Source organism: Trachinotus anak, unplaced genomic scaffold (genome assembly GCF_046630095.1).
Source record: "Trachinotus anak isolate AG129_WGS33_773 ecotype Australia unplaced genomic scaffold, CSIRO_AGI_Tana_v1 ptg000010l, whole genome shotgun sequence".
NCBI classification, from domain to species: Eukaryota; Metazoa; Chordata; class Actinopteri; order Carangiformes; family Carangidae; genus Trachinotus; species Trachinotus anak.
Genome location: NW_027273861.1, coordinates 27,081,170 through 27,099,776, shown reverse-complemented (window position 1 = coordinate 27,099,776; position 18,607 = coordinate 27,081,170). Strand labels below are relative to the sequence as shown.

The 18,607-nt window shown below is 41.2% G+C and overlaps 1 protein-coding gene across 1 annotated transcript in view; it reads left to right on the top strand.

Moving 5' to 3' along the window:
* ghrhrb (growth hormone releasing hormone receptor b) overlaps window positions 1-18,607 on the top strand; it is a 38,901-nt gene that overhangs the window by 12,812 nt on the left and 7,482 nt on the right. The window contains exons 3-8 of the mRNA XM_071486511.1: window positions 7,687-7,794; window positions 13,863-13,963; window positions 15,118-15,215; window positions 15,329-15,461; window positions 17,739-17,892; window positions 18,008-18,068. Coding sequence (XP_071342612.1) covers window positions 7,687-7,794; window positions 13,863-13,963; window positions 15,118-15,215; window positions 15,329-15,461; window positions 17,739-17,892; window positions 18,008-18,068 — 655 coding nt within the window. The remainder of the gene's footprint in view (window positions 1-7,686; window positions 7,795-13,862; window positions 13,964-15,117; window positions 15,216-15,328; window positions 15,462-17,738; window positions 17,893-18,007; window positions 18,069-18,607) is intronic.

Below are 18,607 nucleotides of genomic sequence, written 5' to 3'. Positions count from 1 at the left end.
ACGTAGGGCAACATTTGCTTTAGCTTGGGTCATTTGAGTCTAACGCTTCTGCATGAGTTTGATATGTGAATAATGTAGGTGTTTTGGTCTGCGCTTGCAGGCAGGGTCAGCATTGTAATCACCTTACACCATATTACATAATCCATGCATGATTATTAAAATACCATCTCAAACTACAGACTGAACCACACCTGAATGTAAAGCTGCTGGACTGCTGAGCACAGTGAGCACATGTGCTTCCTGTTATCAAATTTCCTTCCTTCACTTGGCAGAGCAGCCAAACAATCAAGGGAACTAATCAGGTGAGGAGATGTGCGGATTAAAGGGACTGATTGGTCAGCCTGGCCTGGCCCTGTTTCATCCCTGCAGCTCAGGTACAATGTGAGCCAACTGAATCAGAGGAGATTCATCCATTATCCCCCCTTCAGTGGCTCAGAAAAAAAACCAAAAACTCATCCACAGGAACAGCTTGTCCTTCAGGAGCTTTATTTTCCATCCGAGATGCTGTCTGAAAGCATGTCGATTACACTCGAAGAATGAATTCTCTTGGTTTTGAAGTGTTTTTTTTAGTTATGCGACAGGGTCATTCCAGGCTGGTGAGCTCAGTTCTCCCCTCACTCGTTCTCTTGGCTCTGAAAAGGTTGTTATGAAAGCTACACACTCTACAAGATAGTCTTCTGCTTCGCCGGTGGGACCGCCTGTGCTCGCCACAGCTGGTTTCGCTCAGAATTAATTGCATCATTTGTCACCCTTTCCTGTGATCAACCAAAGCAAAGACGTGACAATTAGCATTTGAAGCATCAGGTATAAGTCCGGACTGAGCACTGACTGAAGTAGACTGAGGCACCGCTTCACTTCTCCAGGAGGTTGTTACTAACCTGAGAACAAAGAGTCCCATATGGTCTCTCCAGTGGCCTCGGGCCAGTCCTCCAAACACAAACACACAAGCATTTAATCAGTCAATACACTATTTGTATAGATGTGGCAGAGAAAGGCTCTGCTCTTTGACGGAGCCCTCGAAGAATCTGAGGACTAAAAGGATTTCGCTGCTAATCCCCAACACACACATGAATATTAAATGCTGTGTTGAATCAACAACGCCAGCTGAAACCAGAACTTCTGGGTTTTGTTCCAGAAGTTAGAAAACCTTTTATAATCCTGTTGACATTCGTGGCTACACAAATAACTTGGAGCCCTGGAACAGAGTCTTTCTCAACAGGATGTCATGTGACTCCTCTCATGCATCTCAATAAGGACAATGTTATTTCTATGTTGGTTTTTTAAAGCAGCCTTCAATGAACACCATATCCCATAAGCCCTAGATGTTTGCAGGTTAAACATCAGGGGATCAAGGTTAATTAGACACATCTGTGTGAATTATTACACATTTTCAGCCCCTAATGTTATGTAAATATTAGGAGTTTGTCCGTTGAGATAAACAGCCGAGAAGACGTAATTAAAAGAGCTTCAAACCTCAAACAGTGAAAAATTACTACTACTACTACTACTACTACTACTACTACTACTACTACTACTACTACTACTACTACTACTACTACTTCTTCTTTCATTTCATGTTTGAGGAATCTACAGTCTCCCTCTGATCTGATGTTTTCATGTGTCAATATTTTTTATCTCCTCAGTGAACATGTGCTTCATGTACGACATGCACACCAAATTAAAACTATAGTTTAAAGTTAGAGCATGGAAACTTAAAGGAGTTAGATATGGTAGGTAGGTAGAGATTGTGTTAAAATGCGATTATAAATGGTAAGAGCAGTAAAATGGCTAAAATCAAAAGATAAAGGAAACAAGAGCAGGACGAAAACAAAAATTCACACTGAAAACAAAAGCCCAGCCGGAGAAGCCTGCTCACCTGCAGAAAAGTGCCACGTGAACAAGGACTGGAGACATAAACTGGACCAAAGGAAAAAACGAAAAAGAGCCTCAACACTCATGAATATTTAGCCACAGCTGTCCTGAGGAGAAGTGTCAGGGCCATGTGGGTCAGGTCTTTATGTCTTTGACCGGAGTGTTGTGGGGAATACAGATGAGAACAGAAGGAAGTGCAGGAGGGAAGTACCTGCATACTCAAGCACTGTAATTGTACATTTTGTTTTGCTTCTACTCAGCTACACTTCGGTACAAATGTTTTTTCTCAGGACTGAAGTTTCATTCAACATAAAGCTCATAAGGCATCACTGTTGTTGGACAGAAATAGTCCCTTTTAAAACCAAACATTTGTCCTTGCAAGAGAAGCGCAGGTGTAGATAATGGCATTAATTACCTCTGTTCTGTTCTGTTCTGCTTGTGCCAGTGAACCAGCCTGCACAGAACATCCCTGCAGTAGCACACCCGAAAAGAACGAGGCATGATTAATGTTGCTTCCACCTGCGTTTGGCGGTCAACGCGACCACCGTGAGAAAGTGTGAAAAATGGACTCATCTAAGTTGATGACCTAACACATTTTAGACTTAATCTGATTTTAGAGAATATACTCAAATTCTGAAAATGTACTAATCCCTCAACTCCAGATATGGGAATTCAACTTTTCCATTCTTCATTCCGCTTTAGACATTTTTCAAAGGTGATTTTTTGACCAGTATAACAATAACCAACTCACAACAGTTGAGTCTGACGTCATTTTCAACAGTCAGAACATCTTATCGGATTCAAAGAACAGCAGAGATGCTGTATGTTCATACAAGGACAATGTGTTGTTTAGATAAAACATAAGGTTAAACGGTGGAGAGGAGGTAAAGGACGACGCAGCTCATGAAATAGTGATTGGGAAATTATGAGGCTTCTAATTAGCAATGTTACAAAAGACTGCACAAGAGGTAAAGGCTACTAAGGGATGAATGTCGGGAATGCAGCACCAGGAGGTGACAGGGAAAAACACACTCTCACTTTCACTTTGTGCCCTTCTCTCTGTCTTGAGTGGCCTAATCGAGTGTCCAGTTGGGGGGAGGCAGGGCAGATACCTCGTCTACTGTGGGTTAATTACCTTCACACCTCCAGTGGAACAGGAAACACCACTGGATGATGATAGTGACAGTGATAACGGGGAGATGAGGATGTGATGCGGGAGTAAACAGACAGAGAGGGTTAACAGTCTTGTGCATTTTCAAAGGATGCTTTATAATTAGACCCACAGTGAGCAACCCCTGTTTCCACATTGCCTTCACGCTCCAGTGTTGACATTTCCTCAGATCATTTCACACCACGGCTGTCCTGCCCTCTCTGTATCTCTGTGGCCACTCACAATTGTCATTTTCATAACTAATTACACAGACTAAATACCAAAGGTGAAAAGTATCAGACTAAATCTTATTGCAGAAATGACTGGTCCATAAACATATGAACATTTATCAATGTTGTAACTGTGAGATTATTTTTTATTAGAGTATATATATATATATATATATATATTATTCAGCAGGACAATCTTCACTAAGGACTCCACTTTATGATGTTTGGCGCATTAATTTACAATCGGCAGAAATAAAAAATTAATGTTAGGCTATAAACCAACTACACCACGGTCACATGACTTCAACGTCACCACCACTAAGCTTCAACTTGTAGTTTGATTTAGCTCAGAGCTCTTCTATAAAAGCCTTTAGTCTCACAGCGAGTAGAAACACGACGAGGTGGACTGGTGAGTAGATCGGTCTTCATGTTGGGACTGATGATGTTTAACGTCTCCAACAACCTCTGTAGTCTCATTTATACACTTGTTAGCAACCGGCCTTTTTTAACAGACGGTAAATGATTCAAGATATCAGGACTGGGGGATTTACTGACTTTATGTCACTTTATGATTCTATGACTTTATGTCATAGAATAAAATGCGAAAATGTCTTGAGCTTGTGTTAACCACACATCTTATTCCAGCCATTTAACTGAAAACCCAATTAAAAAAGAACCACAGGCTTCAGGATGAGGGAACCAGAGGGGCTAAAACTTGTTACCAGGTTTTAGGAGTCATTCCTGCAGCACTTCACTCTCTCAAGTCGTCCAGAAACGCTGCCTATGCATCAAATCTCATTTCACCTATCTACAGAAGGACATTTTCTGAAAGATCATGAGGAGCCCTAGAAGAGGAAAACTTGGCACACGCGTAATTTGACCCTGAAACCACTGGTGTACATGTACGACTTCACACGTCAGAGGAAAATTGTGTTATTTTTACTCCGCTCTGTCTCTTGGCCGCAGACAATCTGCTTACTAAATATTGTGGACATGTCCGTAGCTGTTTCACTTAATTTGATCAAGATTTGACATTCAGTTTTGCTTGGAACATCAGAGTAAAGTGGGAGTGGGAGATTGTAGAGTTTGGGTTTGAAGTAGCAGCAGAAGGGAGATTAGATGAGAAGTCCAGGGAGTGGAGATGTCTGCTCAGTCCAAACAGAACATAAAACCAACTTTATTTTTCCATGATCCCTCAGTTAAACTACACAAACCCCATCCTGAATGTCAGATCTATCTCTTTGTCCGTTTGAACGTCTCCCCTCTGTCACTTCTTCTCTGTTTCTCTGTCCACCTCTGCTGCTCCCTTATCACATCACATTGTTTATTAAAGGGCGGATATTGTAGTACAATACATCCCATGGAGCCTCTTCTTGTAATACTTGTAACAATAACAGCAGCAGAACAGAAGACAAATGCTTTATTGAACCATGAAAACACTGGACAGCAAAGTGTGAGAGGTGGAGTTGTCGCCAGAGGAGGAACAAAATACTGAGATATGAAAAGGAAACACAGAACATGTGTTCAGACTGACGTTTGGTGAATCTAATCCACCTTCCCGTGTCATGTCTGCTCCTCAGAAGTAATAAAGGTTACCTCATAATGTTACCTATAGGTCACATAAATGTCAGAGGGTGAATCCTGAGCTGCACGGACAGACCACTCAGGTTTGATTTTGTCTACCTGCCTCAGCCCTTGACCAGAAAGATAATCCAATACATCAGATCAGATGGCAGCTGTGCTTCAGGCATTAAACTGACAACAATGTGCTTCTCTGAACAACGATGCTTCATATACCAGAGTCAAGTCATTCAAACAGACTATGTCATCTCTCCGAGGCAGGTTGCAGTCTGATAAAATGTACGTTTCTATCATTTAATCATTTTTACATTGTGGCGACAAATGTAATCTCTGTTTAGATTATCTTTAAGGGTTCAGGCAAAAAAAAGCAAAGACTTGGTTTTCAGTTAAATGGAAATAAACAAATTGTCCCTGTGAACTTTTACCTATATGCATAACCATATAGTCAACCACCATTGATCTTGTAGGAAAATCACTTAAATACATCAGTGAACATTTTATCCATTTAACCATTCGTTGTTGTTATTGTAACCATGACAACAAAAATCAATCTTTTTTCTTAAACCTAACCAAGTGTTTTGGTGCCTATACCTAACCAAGCCATGGCTGTTATCAAAGTAACCGTGGCAACAAAGGTGGTCTCAGTAGAATCTGCATGTTTATCATTGTAACCATGACAACCAAGGCCTGGTCTCCTATGGGTTGTATCAGAGGATTGAAAAAAAAGGCCTGTATGGTTGTTCAGGTTGCAGGACCTGGATTTCCTACCCTTCATCCCTGTCTCCTACAGAAAATCCACACAACAATTTTTTTTTTTTTCTTTTGGTCGCTTATCTGGTTCATGCTCCCTGGCAACCTTTTTATAGTTAGGAATCCCCGCACAAAGGTCTCATCTTGAGGTTGGTTGAGGTTTGGACAAGATCTTGGTTTTGGTTGAATATCAATAAAGTAAACAAAGCGTATCTTGTGCGTCAAAGTCAGCATGAACGTTTTTAGTGTTGAACCAAGTCTAAGCCACCAAAGCCTTCAATTGAACTTTCTTATGAATTTCTTTTGTCTTTCTTGTGGATATTGAGGGAAACCAAAGTATAAGTGAATTCAGTATTTTCTTCTTTTACTTTGCATCATTAATTGAAAATGTTTCTTATTACGGTAATAAAAGAAAAGGTCCGAGCATCTTACATTTTTTACAAATGTGCATCTCTAAAAACACTTTGACACAGAATCAGCACAGAAAAATAAGACTGTCTCTGTCTCTGCTCTGTTTGCTTTGTTTGCTTTGCTGCCTTTTACCAGTTCTGTGAAAATGTGCGAAGGTGTGTGTTCATGCATGTGTGAGCATAATGGTGCCGTTAAAGAACATTACATAACAGCCCGTCGCACAGACCACTGATCCTAACAGGATAACTGAGACCCTGGAGAGGAGACTTATTCTAAGGCATGAAGAGAACGAGTCTTTGTGCTCCAGACACTTACTGTTAACAGGACAAAAAGGTGCAACCATCATTACCTGATGAATACCTGATGTGACATGCTTTGCTTTAATTAGCACCTGATGCTTCTTTTCACACACTGGGATTCAAACAGAAGCACCGTGCCCTTTGTATACACAGAGTGGCTTTTCATTACCTGGAGAGCCATTAAGCCAGTTACAATAACATCCCAAATAACGTGCCGTTTTCAATCGATGCTGCCCATGACAATGTTATCTTCAGCTCAGCGAGCAAACAGTAGCCTTGATGCAAGGCAGAAAAAAAAAAATGAAAAGGAGAGTTCAACGTCACATTTATCCAGCAAGATGTTTGCCTGAGCTTTGGCAGGAGAACCTCCAGCAGAAGCCAAAAGCTGTGTTTTATTATGAATGAGTGGTGGTGTGTCTCCATGCGCTGCTGTTTTAATTGACACGGGGCCGAGCTGCTTTGATGTACGAGGCGTTGCAGTGGCAGAGGGAGACGAGAAACTCCTCATTACTGCTCTCCCTGCCACCCCCAACCCCCCCAAACCCTCCACACCTCCCGCGTTCGGAGGGATGGAGGCTGCAGGGAAAGCTTGTCAGCCATGTGAGGGGAGCAGTGGAGGCAGAGCGTGGGCTGAGAGGAGGGCTGAGGACATCTCCAAATCAAACACCCCTTCTCTCTCCCAGACTTGGGGAAACCCCTTGAAAAATTACATCAGAAGACAAACTGACTTTCTACACAGACACATTTTTTTTTTTTTTTTTTTTTTTTTTTTTTAAATGCAGCTACCTGCCTCTTCTGAAGAGCAGTTTTGAAGCTCAGAGTGGGCAAAGACGTGTAGTGTGTAAATGAAAATAAAAATCCCCACCCCCCCCTTTGTCATGAAGGAGGAAAATAACTAAAGAGACCAAAACCAATTTTTTGTCCCACTCTTCGCTTTTCGTGCCTGCCTCAAGTGGCCATTCAACTTTATTCACTTCACTTGAACAAGAGGCTCGTTGCGGACATTCAGCATCACTTCAGCCATTTCTTTTTACCACTAGAGTCTTTCTTTAATGTTGACTTTTGATTTGCTGCTCCAGTTCTTTGTTAATGTTCATCTTAATTACCTGATTTTTCCTTTTTCTGCTGATTGTATATTTTCTCCATGCTTCTTATTTTTCCATTTCTTCCTGTTGACATTGTATTTATTAATTATATATAATTATTGTTAATATTAGGCTTAAAAGTGACTTTTATTGTTGTCTTTGCATTTATTGATGCTCTGCTGTGACACTTTTTGAGCTCATATGTTCTGCACAGACAAAATGTGTCTGACTTTATTTCATTAACTTGTTTCTATATCTGATCAGGCTCTGTCTCGCTCACTAATGTGTGATAAATGTTCTTGTCTCAGGTTGTCCGACGGTTTGGGACGACATTCGGTGCTGGTCCCGTGCAGAGGTGGGACAGGTGGTCAGCGTCTCATGTGCCAATGTCTCCCAGCTGTTTGCTAATAACCAAGGTAAATCACTTGTGTTCAGGTGTGTCACTTTTCAGCCATGTTTGTCTTAAATTTTTTACTTAAAGATGCTCCTTTATATGATTAAAACAAAGTTGCTTTACCAAATTTTTAAATTTTAGGGTCACTGTATATTCTTAAGCTATGGAGTGTAACCTTCAAAATAAGAGTCTCAACCAGTCTTACTGGATGTGCTGCTGTGCAAAGCTTAGGCAGTTCATACCGCCACACACAGACACACACCATCTCCACCGTGTCCATTCACCGTCTAAATAAGAGTTTCAACCAGGTATGAGGAGCTTACAAGAGGCTCTGTGGCAGAACGGTTAGATAGTTTCTGCTCCCACACACATAATCTGCTTCAGATACTCCTGGATGAATGCTCCCGTCACATCTGGCGTCTGACCATGATGCAGTGCTCCCTCACATCCTTTTGCACAAATACCAAAGATCTGACGGCTGATTGATGTGCACATTCACAATTTCTAGTTGTTTGTTTATTGTCTGCTTCAATGTCTATTTGTAGAGGAACAAGAATACAGCATAAACCAATGGCACAGCATTGTGATGTACTAGCCTACGCTAATTTGCAATGTCATCCCTAGATGGGCCTTTAAAATACATCTCAACACACAACAGTCCTATATTATGTTATGTGTCATTTAAACCTCTTAGCTCGTTTGGACTGTGAGGCACTGAAATCCATTTTTCTTGTCGACATTTGCACTTTAAGTTTTTATGTTTGAAGCAGTAGAAATGCTCGTATCAGACCTGTGGAGAAATGATTAATATTGCTGCCAACAGTCATGCTGATCTTTTGTTTTATCCTCCTGCTTGTGCCTCCACTGATGTTGTCAGTAAATATTCTGTCTGAAGGCCATGATGACTTTTGCCTGCAGAACACAGCTTCTAAAACTCATGATTTCTCATTTTTCAAAAGCCAAAAACAGGCACATTTAACTTTTCCAGCATAATGAACTTGCGCTCAGTTCATCCATCTTGCAGTTTCAGCTCAGGCGATATTTAGACAGCTCTTAAGAGTGGTGTTGAGCTTTCACTGAGTAGTTTATGGACATATGTTTTTCTATGTGGCTCTCTGGACTCTACTGTGTATGAACTTAGCTGGAGAGGGTTGTGCTGTCCCGACCGTTTACAGGACCCCCACCCTCTTCAGACCCCTGTCTCGTCCAGCTGCCTGGTGTAAAGAAAACAAAACACACTCAGTCTCTTATATGGCATTAAATGTTTGAAAGACAGATACAAATGCAACTGGAAACATGTGATTTGGGCCATGTGGGAGATAAACAAAGACAAAAACAAATGTGCAGGTTGTCACAAACAGACCCAGTGGAAATGGAGCAGTGGAAGAAGAGAAATTATCCAGCTACTCAAGCATAACATTATAATCATCCCGATCACCTTTACCACAAAACAACTAATCTCTGGGAAGATATAAAAGGCTGCTCTGGCAGGTATTTTGGGAAGCTAAATATTCAATGACGGATTTCTGTTATTGATGGATAATGTCAGTATGAGATCAAGGAGAAGCAATATGAACTCATATGAAAAATAAGGAGGCTTCTGGGCTTGTCATTAGCTACTTTATTTTATTCCCTTATTTTATTCTATCTATATGTTGTATCTTTATTATTAATATTCATATGTTTCTGTCTGTTAATGTTATTAAAGTTTTTAAAATCTATGTTTTTGTATTGAATTGTCAGCTTTCTTATTTGACTCGTCCTTTTTTGGCTTTGAATTAAACTTTGAATTAAAATAAAGTTTGATTGATGATTTAAAAACTGTCTCATTTCCATAGTTTGGCCACTAGAGAGCACCAGCTGGAGCTGGAGGTTCAAGCAACTACAGAATAAACAAGATGAACTGTGTTTGTGTGAGTGACCACACATTCAGTCCCTTTAAAGGATCCTTATCAAGGGAAGGAAGTGGCCAAAATGATTATTTTTAAAATCTCAAACATCAATATAGTTATCGGTCTAAAACTGCAGCATCAGTTTTGACTCTTGCATTTACAGGCTGTGTTTTTTACCCTGTAAAACACCTCAAAGTCTCTGTGCTGAGTAAAGTCCAGACTCTTCCCGCGTGTGAGCGCTGGTGAATTTCCTTCAGCAGAGGAGGCAGCGAGCAGAGAGCATGTTCAGTGTGTGGGATGCTGGGTGCAGAGATGATGCACTTGACTGATTTCCAGTAAGAAGACAGCTCAAAAGCGGAGAAGAAGAATAAAACCCTGAGCAGCTTCTCAGTGAAAGTTAATCGTGTATTTAGTGGGGAGGGATCAGGAGGCGGAGGTTGCTGCTGATGACCTCATAACTCGGTGTTAGCGGGTTCCTGGACCCCACTGGATTTCCTCCTCCACAGACAGCTGGATAAGTGAAGCACTGTATCTGGAGCTGTAGCGGTTAAATCCAGACTAACCAACAGGAGGCTGCATGCAGAGAAAATAATGAATTGGAAAATCAAAGAGTTCAATGTAAGAGCCAAGAGCATGAGGAAGGAGTTGGCGCTGCTTGTTAAGCATGGCAGTATGAGCGCTAGCACCCTCCCTGGAGCCCCGGCCTTCAACCTCCATTCACATTCAACCATTCACCCGCCGACGCTGCGGCTGCAGGGCTGCAGGCCTGCAGGCTCTGCACACTGCGTTTCACTCAGGCGAATGTAGCTGCATACCGGTAAATCCACCCACAACTCAAACCCCCACACTCTTTTTGGCCGTTCTGAGGAGCCGGACAGGCAATTTCACATCACGAAACCGAAACCTGTTATTTCACTGTGATTTTTTTTTTCATCCTCCCTCTTGGAAACACAGAGAAAATCAGGTGACCTCAAGCGCGTCATCAGGGCTGTCGTAGAGTGAGCTCCGTCGTTCTGACTTCAGGCCATGGTGGGAGAACATGGCTGCAAGTTGTCCTCATTTAAATTCATCATTCACAGACTTCACTTAGCCAGGTTCACACTTATAGAGCGTTTGGAGAAACGGACAAAGTAAGAACCCAGATCTCTGGTCTAGATTCCCTGACTATGTATTAGTACCTCACAGCCCCACGTCAGATAACCCAAACTATCACTTTAACGTGTTGAACCAGTATTTTTACATCTACCAGTGCTATTAAACTCCTGAGAGAGTTTAATAGCACTGGTAGAGAAGGAGCCATTAGTTTTTATGGACTTCAGAAAAGTCGAATCATATTACACAAACAGTTATACAAGCTCAGTAGGTGTGAAATTTAAGCGTGTATATACAAGTGCGTCAGCTAAATCAGAGCATCCTGAGGGACCAAAGTGGTTTAAGAAAAGGTTGTTTTCTGTGGTTGGACAGTATTTCTCAGCTCCAGTTACCAGAGACGAGGCAAGCGATTGTGTGTGTGTGTGTGTGTGTGTGTGTGTGTGTGTGTGTGTGTGTGTGTGTGTGTGTTGCATAGAACAGCTGATTGTATTGCTGGTGTGGTAGATGCTTTCTCAGGCCACAACCATAATAATACAGATCAGTTTTCCCACCCAGACAAAGGAACTTCTCCGAGTCTATTAAACAGCTGAGAGCTGGTCACACAACAGGTATTGTCATTTCCTCTGATTTATTTTTCTGTCTGTTGTCAGACTGAAACAGCTTATAGTGAGCAGAGCAGCAGCCATGTAGACTCGGGTTTTTGCAGAGGGTTTATCTCGGGTGTGGGACATTTAGCTGTTCAGAGCATGCACCAGCAGAAACATGTATAAGTCCTGTATAATCTTTAACAGCTTCCACTACCCACCTGTCACCTACAGTATCTCCTCAGTAGTGATATTGTTGTTGTTTAGTGTGTATGTGCGTGTAAGTGTTTCCATGTGTTCAACATGAGTCCTCTTCACTGAGCTGCGTCTCCAGTCTCTCAGGTCATTAACAGGCAGATGGAGTTTAAGTGCCGAGCTTTGAATCCTAATGAAGAGCAGTGGTGTTACTGCCAGTTTGTGCTCATGTGTGTATATACGTGTGTTTACGGTTGCATAAACAGGAGGGGGTGGGGGGGTGATGAGCGATTTCATTATTGTTATCAGGAAAACGAACAGATTTCATCAGGAAAGATGCATATTCATGCTGATGCATCTAAACAAATGGAAACAAGCTGAGCATTAATCAGACGTCACACTGTATCTGTGTGTGAGGCTGTAGCACAGTCAGTGTGTGTGTGTGTGTGTGTGTGTGTGTGTGTGTGTGTGTGTGTGTGTGTGTGTGTGTGTGTGTGTGTGTGTGTGTGTGTGTGTGTGTGTGTGTGTGTGTGCTGGCTGCAAAACGTAATTTAAAGGGTTAGTAATTGCAATAATATATACTGTTTACTTTGTGTTGGCTTCCCATCATCCTCTTACTTCCATTTAGATCAGCAGACTGAGTGAGTGAGTGACATCTAGCACATTTGTTGCTAGATTTACAGACTTTTTTCGTAAATAGCAGCTCCTAGTGACAAATCTAGTGACTTTTTGGACAAACCATGGCTACTTTCTATAGAAGAGAGTCACTGGTGCTGTGTATTTTAAATATGATGCCCCTGTCATGTTGCTTTTTGTGGCCGCTGTTGTAGATCCTTGTGTATTTGAACTCTGTAATGTTTGTACTTTTGGATTGTTTTTGTGTTTATGTGACTTGCTGCGTTGAATCATTCCTTATGGGACAAATAAAGCATATTGAACTGAACTGAATTTACCCCAGTGGCACGTGCTGCTCTAACAGCCTCTGCTCGCCTGGATCCAGTCTTTCCAGCAGATGTTGAACTTGACTTCAGGGATTCGCTCCCATTCAGACACAGCAGCATGAGGTCTGATGCTGATGTTGGTTGATGAGGTCTGGCCTCTTTGCACTGGCTTTTGCTTTATTTTTTAATTCATTTGAAGGTTTTACTCATTACTTTTAAAGTTCTCCACGGACATTTGTCAGCGTGTGTCTGTGTGCATGTCATAGCCTGCACTTAACATCTGATCCTGCAACAAAACCCCACAGGTAAAATTCCACAGTCTAGACTCTGGAGCAGCCTGGGTTGTATTGTCCCAGTCATGTCAATGCCCAAACTGTTGACACAAAGTTGGAGTCACGCTGTTTTCTAAAGTATTACTGTAGCTGTAGTGTTGAGATCTGTAAAGAGTCTCATCTAAACCAGGAAAAACCTGCCTCATAACAAAAGAACAAATCATTTTCCACTTTTGAGCATCACAAACAAATTACATGAACCTCAGTTTCAGCTTTACCTCCTGTCTCTGTCTGCAAAGCTCGATACCACAAGAGGCTGCATTTATTTTATTTACTTATTTATTTTTTTATGCCTCCGCGCCGGCGACAGTCAGGGCTGGAGGTATTCGGCTTTCAGGTTGTCCATTGGTCTGTCCATCCCTTGCTCGTGAATGTGATATCTCAGTAACACCTTTGGGGTATCTATTCGAGTTTGGCACAAATGTCCACTCAGGGATGAACTGACCAGTTTTTGGTGGTCAAAGGTCAAAGGTCGACGTCACTTTGACCTCACAAAACAAGTTTTTTGACCATAACTCACAAATTCATACAGTAATTATAACACAGTTTAACTCAAATGTTAAATGAAATTTTATATCTAAAAGGTCAAAGGTCAACTTCACTGTGACATCATAATGCCCTGCAAAAACATTTCTGATCGTTAGTCAACGCTGTAACTCAGGAAGAGGAGGTTGTGAACATGGTTCCTGCAACTTCTCTGGTTGGTGGAGGCAAACAACCACGAGGTGGTGATTCTAGTTTTTATTAATGGTATTAATATGTATTTTTACATCTGTCGGTGTCCTAAAAACCAGTGAAGACAGAAAACATGTAGTGTCTTTCATCTCTCTCTCTGTTTATATGTCTGTGCCAACAGTCTGAAGTTCCTGCAGCGTTGCCAGGTCCCTCAGTGCAGCCTCTTCACACTGACATAAACACTTGATTCTGTCAGTCATTGATTTACCTCACTTGTCCTGTGTCACTTATCAGTGCCACATCTCTCATGCATCCTCTTGTTGTTACCGGCTCTTCTGTGCTTGTCACTCAGAGGTTAATGGGTGTGTGTTTAATTTAGGTTACATCTACAGGAACTGCACTGAGGACGGATGGTCCGACGCCTACCCGTCCTATGAGAAGGCCTGTGAGTTTGCGGAGGATGAAGAGGCAGAACCTGAGGTAGAAGTTTATTTAAAGCTCAGTTTATATTTGTCTACAGCTTCTTTCATCTGGATCAAACAGTCATAATGTACACGTCTGTGGTGATAGCAAAGGTCAAATGTCTTTATGAAACTTGTTTATCTCACCTTTATTTGCAGACTAGACTATAATTAACATGATTTACAGATGGGTTATATTTGGCAAATCTTCCTTTTCTGGCCATAAAACAATGGAAAACTCTCCCATCAGATATAATTACTTGTACTAACTACAGATCCTTTTCATGCTTAACAAAGCATTTGATATTGTCATAACAAACTTGCACATATTTATGAGTTGGTGAGTTGGTGGGGGGGGGGGGTTTGCAAATCTAGGGCATGTATTTGTATATGCATATGTGTGTGTTTAGTGTTTTGGGGTGGGAGGGGTTGGCTTGCGAGATGCAGATATGTATGGTGTTGGAGTGGTGCAGATTAGTTTTATGGTGTGAAAATGACTGTGTTTTGGAAGTTGTGTTTGCCACTTGGTGTTGTAATTGTAATCTCATACTGTTGGGGATCAGATGGGGTGGTATATTGGGATGATATTGCTTGTAAGTTCGACCTGGTTTTTATATTCCATTTACATCTTTTCTGTCTTTTATTTACCTGCTCAGGGACTATGGGCAGAAATTAGCATTTTTTTTGCTATAATCTGGTACAATGCATCTCTTGTTTATACAAGTTAATGTTTAATTGTGCACTGTCCCTGCCTAAAAAAAAAAAAGATTAAGCTGACACACCTGCACAGCCTCCTCTTTAGGTCTGGCACTTGTTGAAGTTACGAGCCAAGGAGTGGGGGTGAGATGGTGTAAGCAGGGGCTAAAACTAACTTTGGATTTATAAAGATTTTTCTGAATTTGAGTCTGCAATGCATGCATTTGTGCCCCCATAGAACCAGGTCTGGTTCTTTAGTCCTTCCTGCAGGATGTAGTCTGGGTCTGCTCAGTAAAGAAACTTCAGAGCTGCATCGTTTTTGCATCAACATAATTCAAAGATGTCAGTCACTAACAGTGCAGCTCTTGACTTCCAGCCTCCAACTCCCATCACATTAACAAACACTTATAAAGAACAACTGAATGAATTATAGGAGAGCTGTAATTCTTTTATTCTCTTTTCTTTTTTGCTTTCCAGACAGCATATTTCTCCAACTTCAAACAGGTGTACACCGCCGGCTACGCCACCTCCCTCATCTCTCTCATATCGGCCATTTTTGTCTTCACTGTTTTCAGGTAAAGCTGTTTCCGAGATAATTTTTTTTCTCTCCAAAAGAATCACATCATTTTTATAACCCACCAACATCATTCCCAAACCGAGACGCATGTCTTTTTCTTATTCTCTACAGGAAGTTTCACTGCACCAGAAACTACATCCACATCAACCTGTTCTTCTCCTTCATTCTGAGAGCAAGTGCAGTCTTCATTAAAGATGGTGTCCTTTTTGCTGATGAAAACCTGGACCACTGTTTCATGTCAACTGTGAGTGTAAAACCCTTCAGCTCCATTAAGGTGTCTATATTTAGCACTGAAGGACTCTTATTCGTTACTTAAGTAAAAACATCCCCAGGCTCCCAGAAGAGGAAAAACACAATATGCTTTAGTAAAAGCAAATGAGTGAACATGTAGGAGAAAAAGTTTGTGCTGTTTGGTGAAAAGTCCACTTTTGGGAAATGTAAAGAGAGAAGCAAAGAGGAAATGAATGAAGCAAAGAAGAAGAAGTGATGGAAAAAAAATTAGGAAGGAAATGATGGTGGATATGAAGAAGAAAGATGGACAGAATAAAGATTGGAAGGAAGAAAGAAAAGGAAAGAAAGGAAGATAAAATTCAAAAGTTTCCACAGTTAGTGACAATTACCTGCTTTTTTGTTTCCTGGTCGTGAACCTCACAAACTCATAAGAGCTGATGATGGCAGAGAGCAGGGAAGAGGAGGGCTGAGATGCTGGGAGTGACTGAGCGGAGCCTGTGAGGACACTAATGACCAGTTTCTGCTGATGAGGCTGCCTGGAGTAAGAGTAAGTGTCCCTCTTGTGTGGCTGCGAGGGACCAGCATCACCAAACTGGAGTGATTCATTCAGAGGAGAAGTGAGGCAGAGAGACTGAGAGAGCCGTGAGAGAGACTGAGAGAGCCGTGAGAGAGAGAGAGAGAGAGAGAGAGAGAGAGAGAGAAGATGAAAGGATGAGAGGAAGCTCTTGAGCTCCATCAGAACAAAAACACAGGTTTTTTTTGTAGAGAAAAAAAAAAACAAAAAAACAAAAAAAAAACAGGTTGATGGATTAGTCAGAGGTTAAAATTGAGACAGGAAAAAAAGGGCAGGTGATGATAAATGTGTGAGAAGATGGTGTTGGAAAAGTGAAATTACTTGGGAAATCTATTTATTAGTAATCAATTACTCATTATTACTTCCCAGAACCAAATTGGCGAGCCAGATATTTTTCTCAGGAGTTGGTGGAGAGCAAGCCAAAAAAAAGAGATGATGATTTATATACACGAGGATGACAGAAAGAAGTTGGCCAGGAACTGTTCACTGATCACCATCAACTACCTGCTGCTGCTTTTACACCATGTGGAGAAACATTATGACAAGATGGCTACCATCCAGCTTTGTGGTCATGACGCAGAAGTGAAAATGCCTTTTTATCGTGCCTGTTTACACCCGAGGAAGCTGAGCCAGACTCATTACATCCACCAAACACACTGGTAAACTCCTATTCTCAGGCCTTTTCTCTTGTAGATGTTAAACATATTATTTTAAAATATGAACATTACTTGTCAAAGTAAATGCATCTGAACAGCATTATGTTAGGACCTTATAATACAGTTCTATTAGCATAACACAGACCTGCTTTCTGTCTTCTACATGGATCATCTTGTGGTGAAGAAGCTGAATTTATGCTTTGGACTCAGTCATTAATTTTTATATTAAACTTAACCATTATTTAAGAAGCATTTCAGGGTTCTCGACCTTATTTTAAAGTGAATCTGTTAGAAAGTGATTTTTCAACCAACTCATGAAATTATGTTTAAATATATTTTTTAATTGTTGGTGGTTATCCTGAGTTCAAAATTACTATAAATTTCAAGTGTTAAGGGAACCACAGGTCTGCAAACCAATGGGAAGAGAGTCCTCATAGATGTGGTTTGTTGCTACCGTTAGCAGTATTTTTTTTTAAGTGTTATTTAATTTCATTTTTTTGTACCTGATTTGAAAACAGCCATGTTCCTCTGCTCGAGCTGTTTAAACATTGTATTTTAAATCAGGTAAAAAACTTTCTAAATATTCTTACTTTGAAAGTGTAGGTGACGTTTGCCTGTTGGAGAAGCTAACATTTACACCAGCCTTATGAAACCATGTGAACCTGGAACCAAACTGGAAACTTAAAACCGCTCTCGTGTTATCAGTGTCAGCGTTTGATTTTAGTGACATACATAGTAAAACATGGTACATAGGATAGTAAATAGCAGGAGATAAATGTAAAGTACAGTTTTTTTCACAGACAAACACAAAAGCACCAAATGCAACACCAGCTGACTAATATTTAATGTTTACATTGAGATTTAAATCACACTTATTAATATTTAGTATTTCTGCTTTAAATATGAAAGGTGATAAATTGATATCAGGCATTTCTCGTCTTTGCCATCACACATATCATAATTACCGACCTCCCTGTGACCCATAAACTCATGGGAGAGGCCGTTACTATTGTAAATGTTCTCCATGCACTAATATTGTGTTTGTTGTGTTTGTTTGCAGGCGTCCTGTAAATCAGCTGTGGCCTTCTTCCAGTTCAGCATCCTTGCCAACTACTTCTGGCTGCTGGTGGAGGGCATGTACCTGCAGACGCTGCTCGCTCTCACCTTTGTCTTCCAGAAGAAATACTTCTGGTGGTACATACTGATTGGCTGGGGTGGGTGCCTCCTCTTTCACCTGTATGTCAGTTTCTTCCTCCCTTCCTCTGTCCGTCTCTTGCTATGGCTCTTTTCTGACTCTAACGAACAGGTCATTCTGTTTGTGTGTCCCAGGTCTCCCAACAACCATCATAACGGCGTGGATCCTCACACGAAACTTCTACGATAACAGGGGGTGAGCTCATGTCAAGTAAAAACACCAGTGTCTGGTATATGGGACAGGAAGCCATCTAAAACATTACTGAAGAGAAATATTCCAAGTTCAACAGCAGAAAACACTCTGGTTTGTGTTGCATTGCTTTGAACATCATCAGTTAACCTGCCATCAGATCAATTTATGGAACAGGTGAACTTCAGCTGGGCTCAGTTACATCTGCAGTCTTAGCAGTTTAAAGCCTCTTTTCCACTGGTCAAAAAAAAACCATCATCTGGCTTTTGTTGGCAATCCAAAAGGGTGCAATCACTATTTACACCCAGGTCAAATGACTGCAGTAGACACTGGTATTCATCGGCTCTGGCTCCAATTGGCAGTGATGTAAAAACAACACACGGGTAAAAGCATTATATATATATTTTAGCCCTTTGTCAGTCTCTCAGAGCACAAACACTGGAAACAGACCTGTCACCTGTTAAACCAGAAACATCACTGCTACACTGCGCTCGGGCCTGCAAGGGTGAGCTGCAGCCCCAGAATAAGTTTTAAAAACACACAAC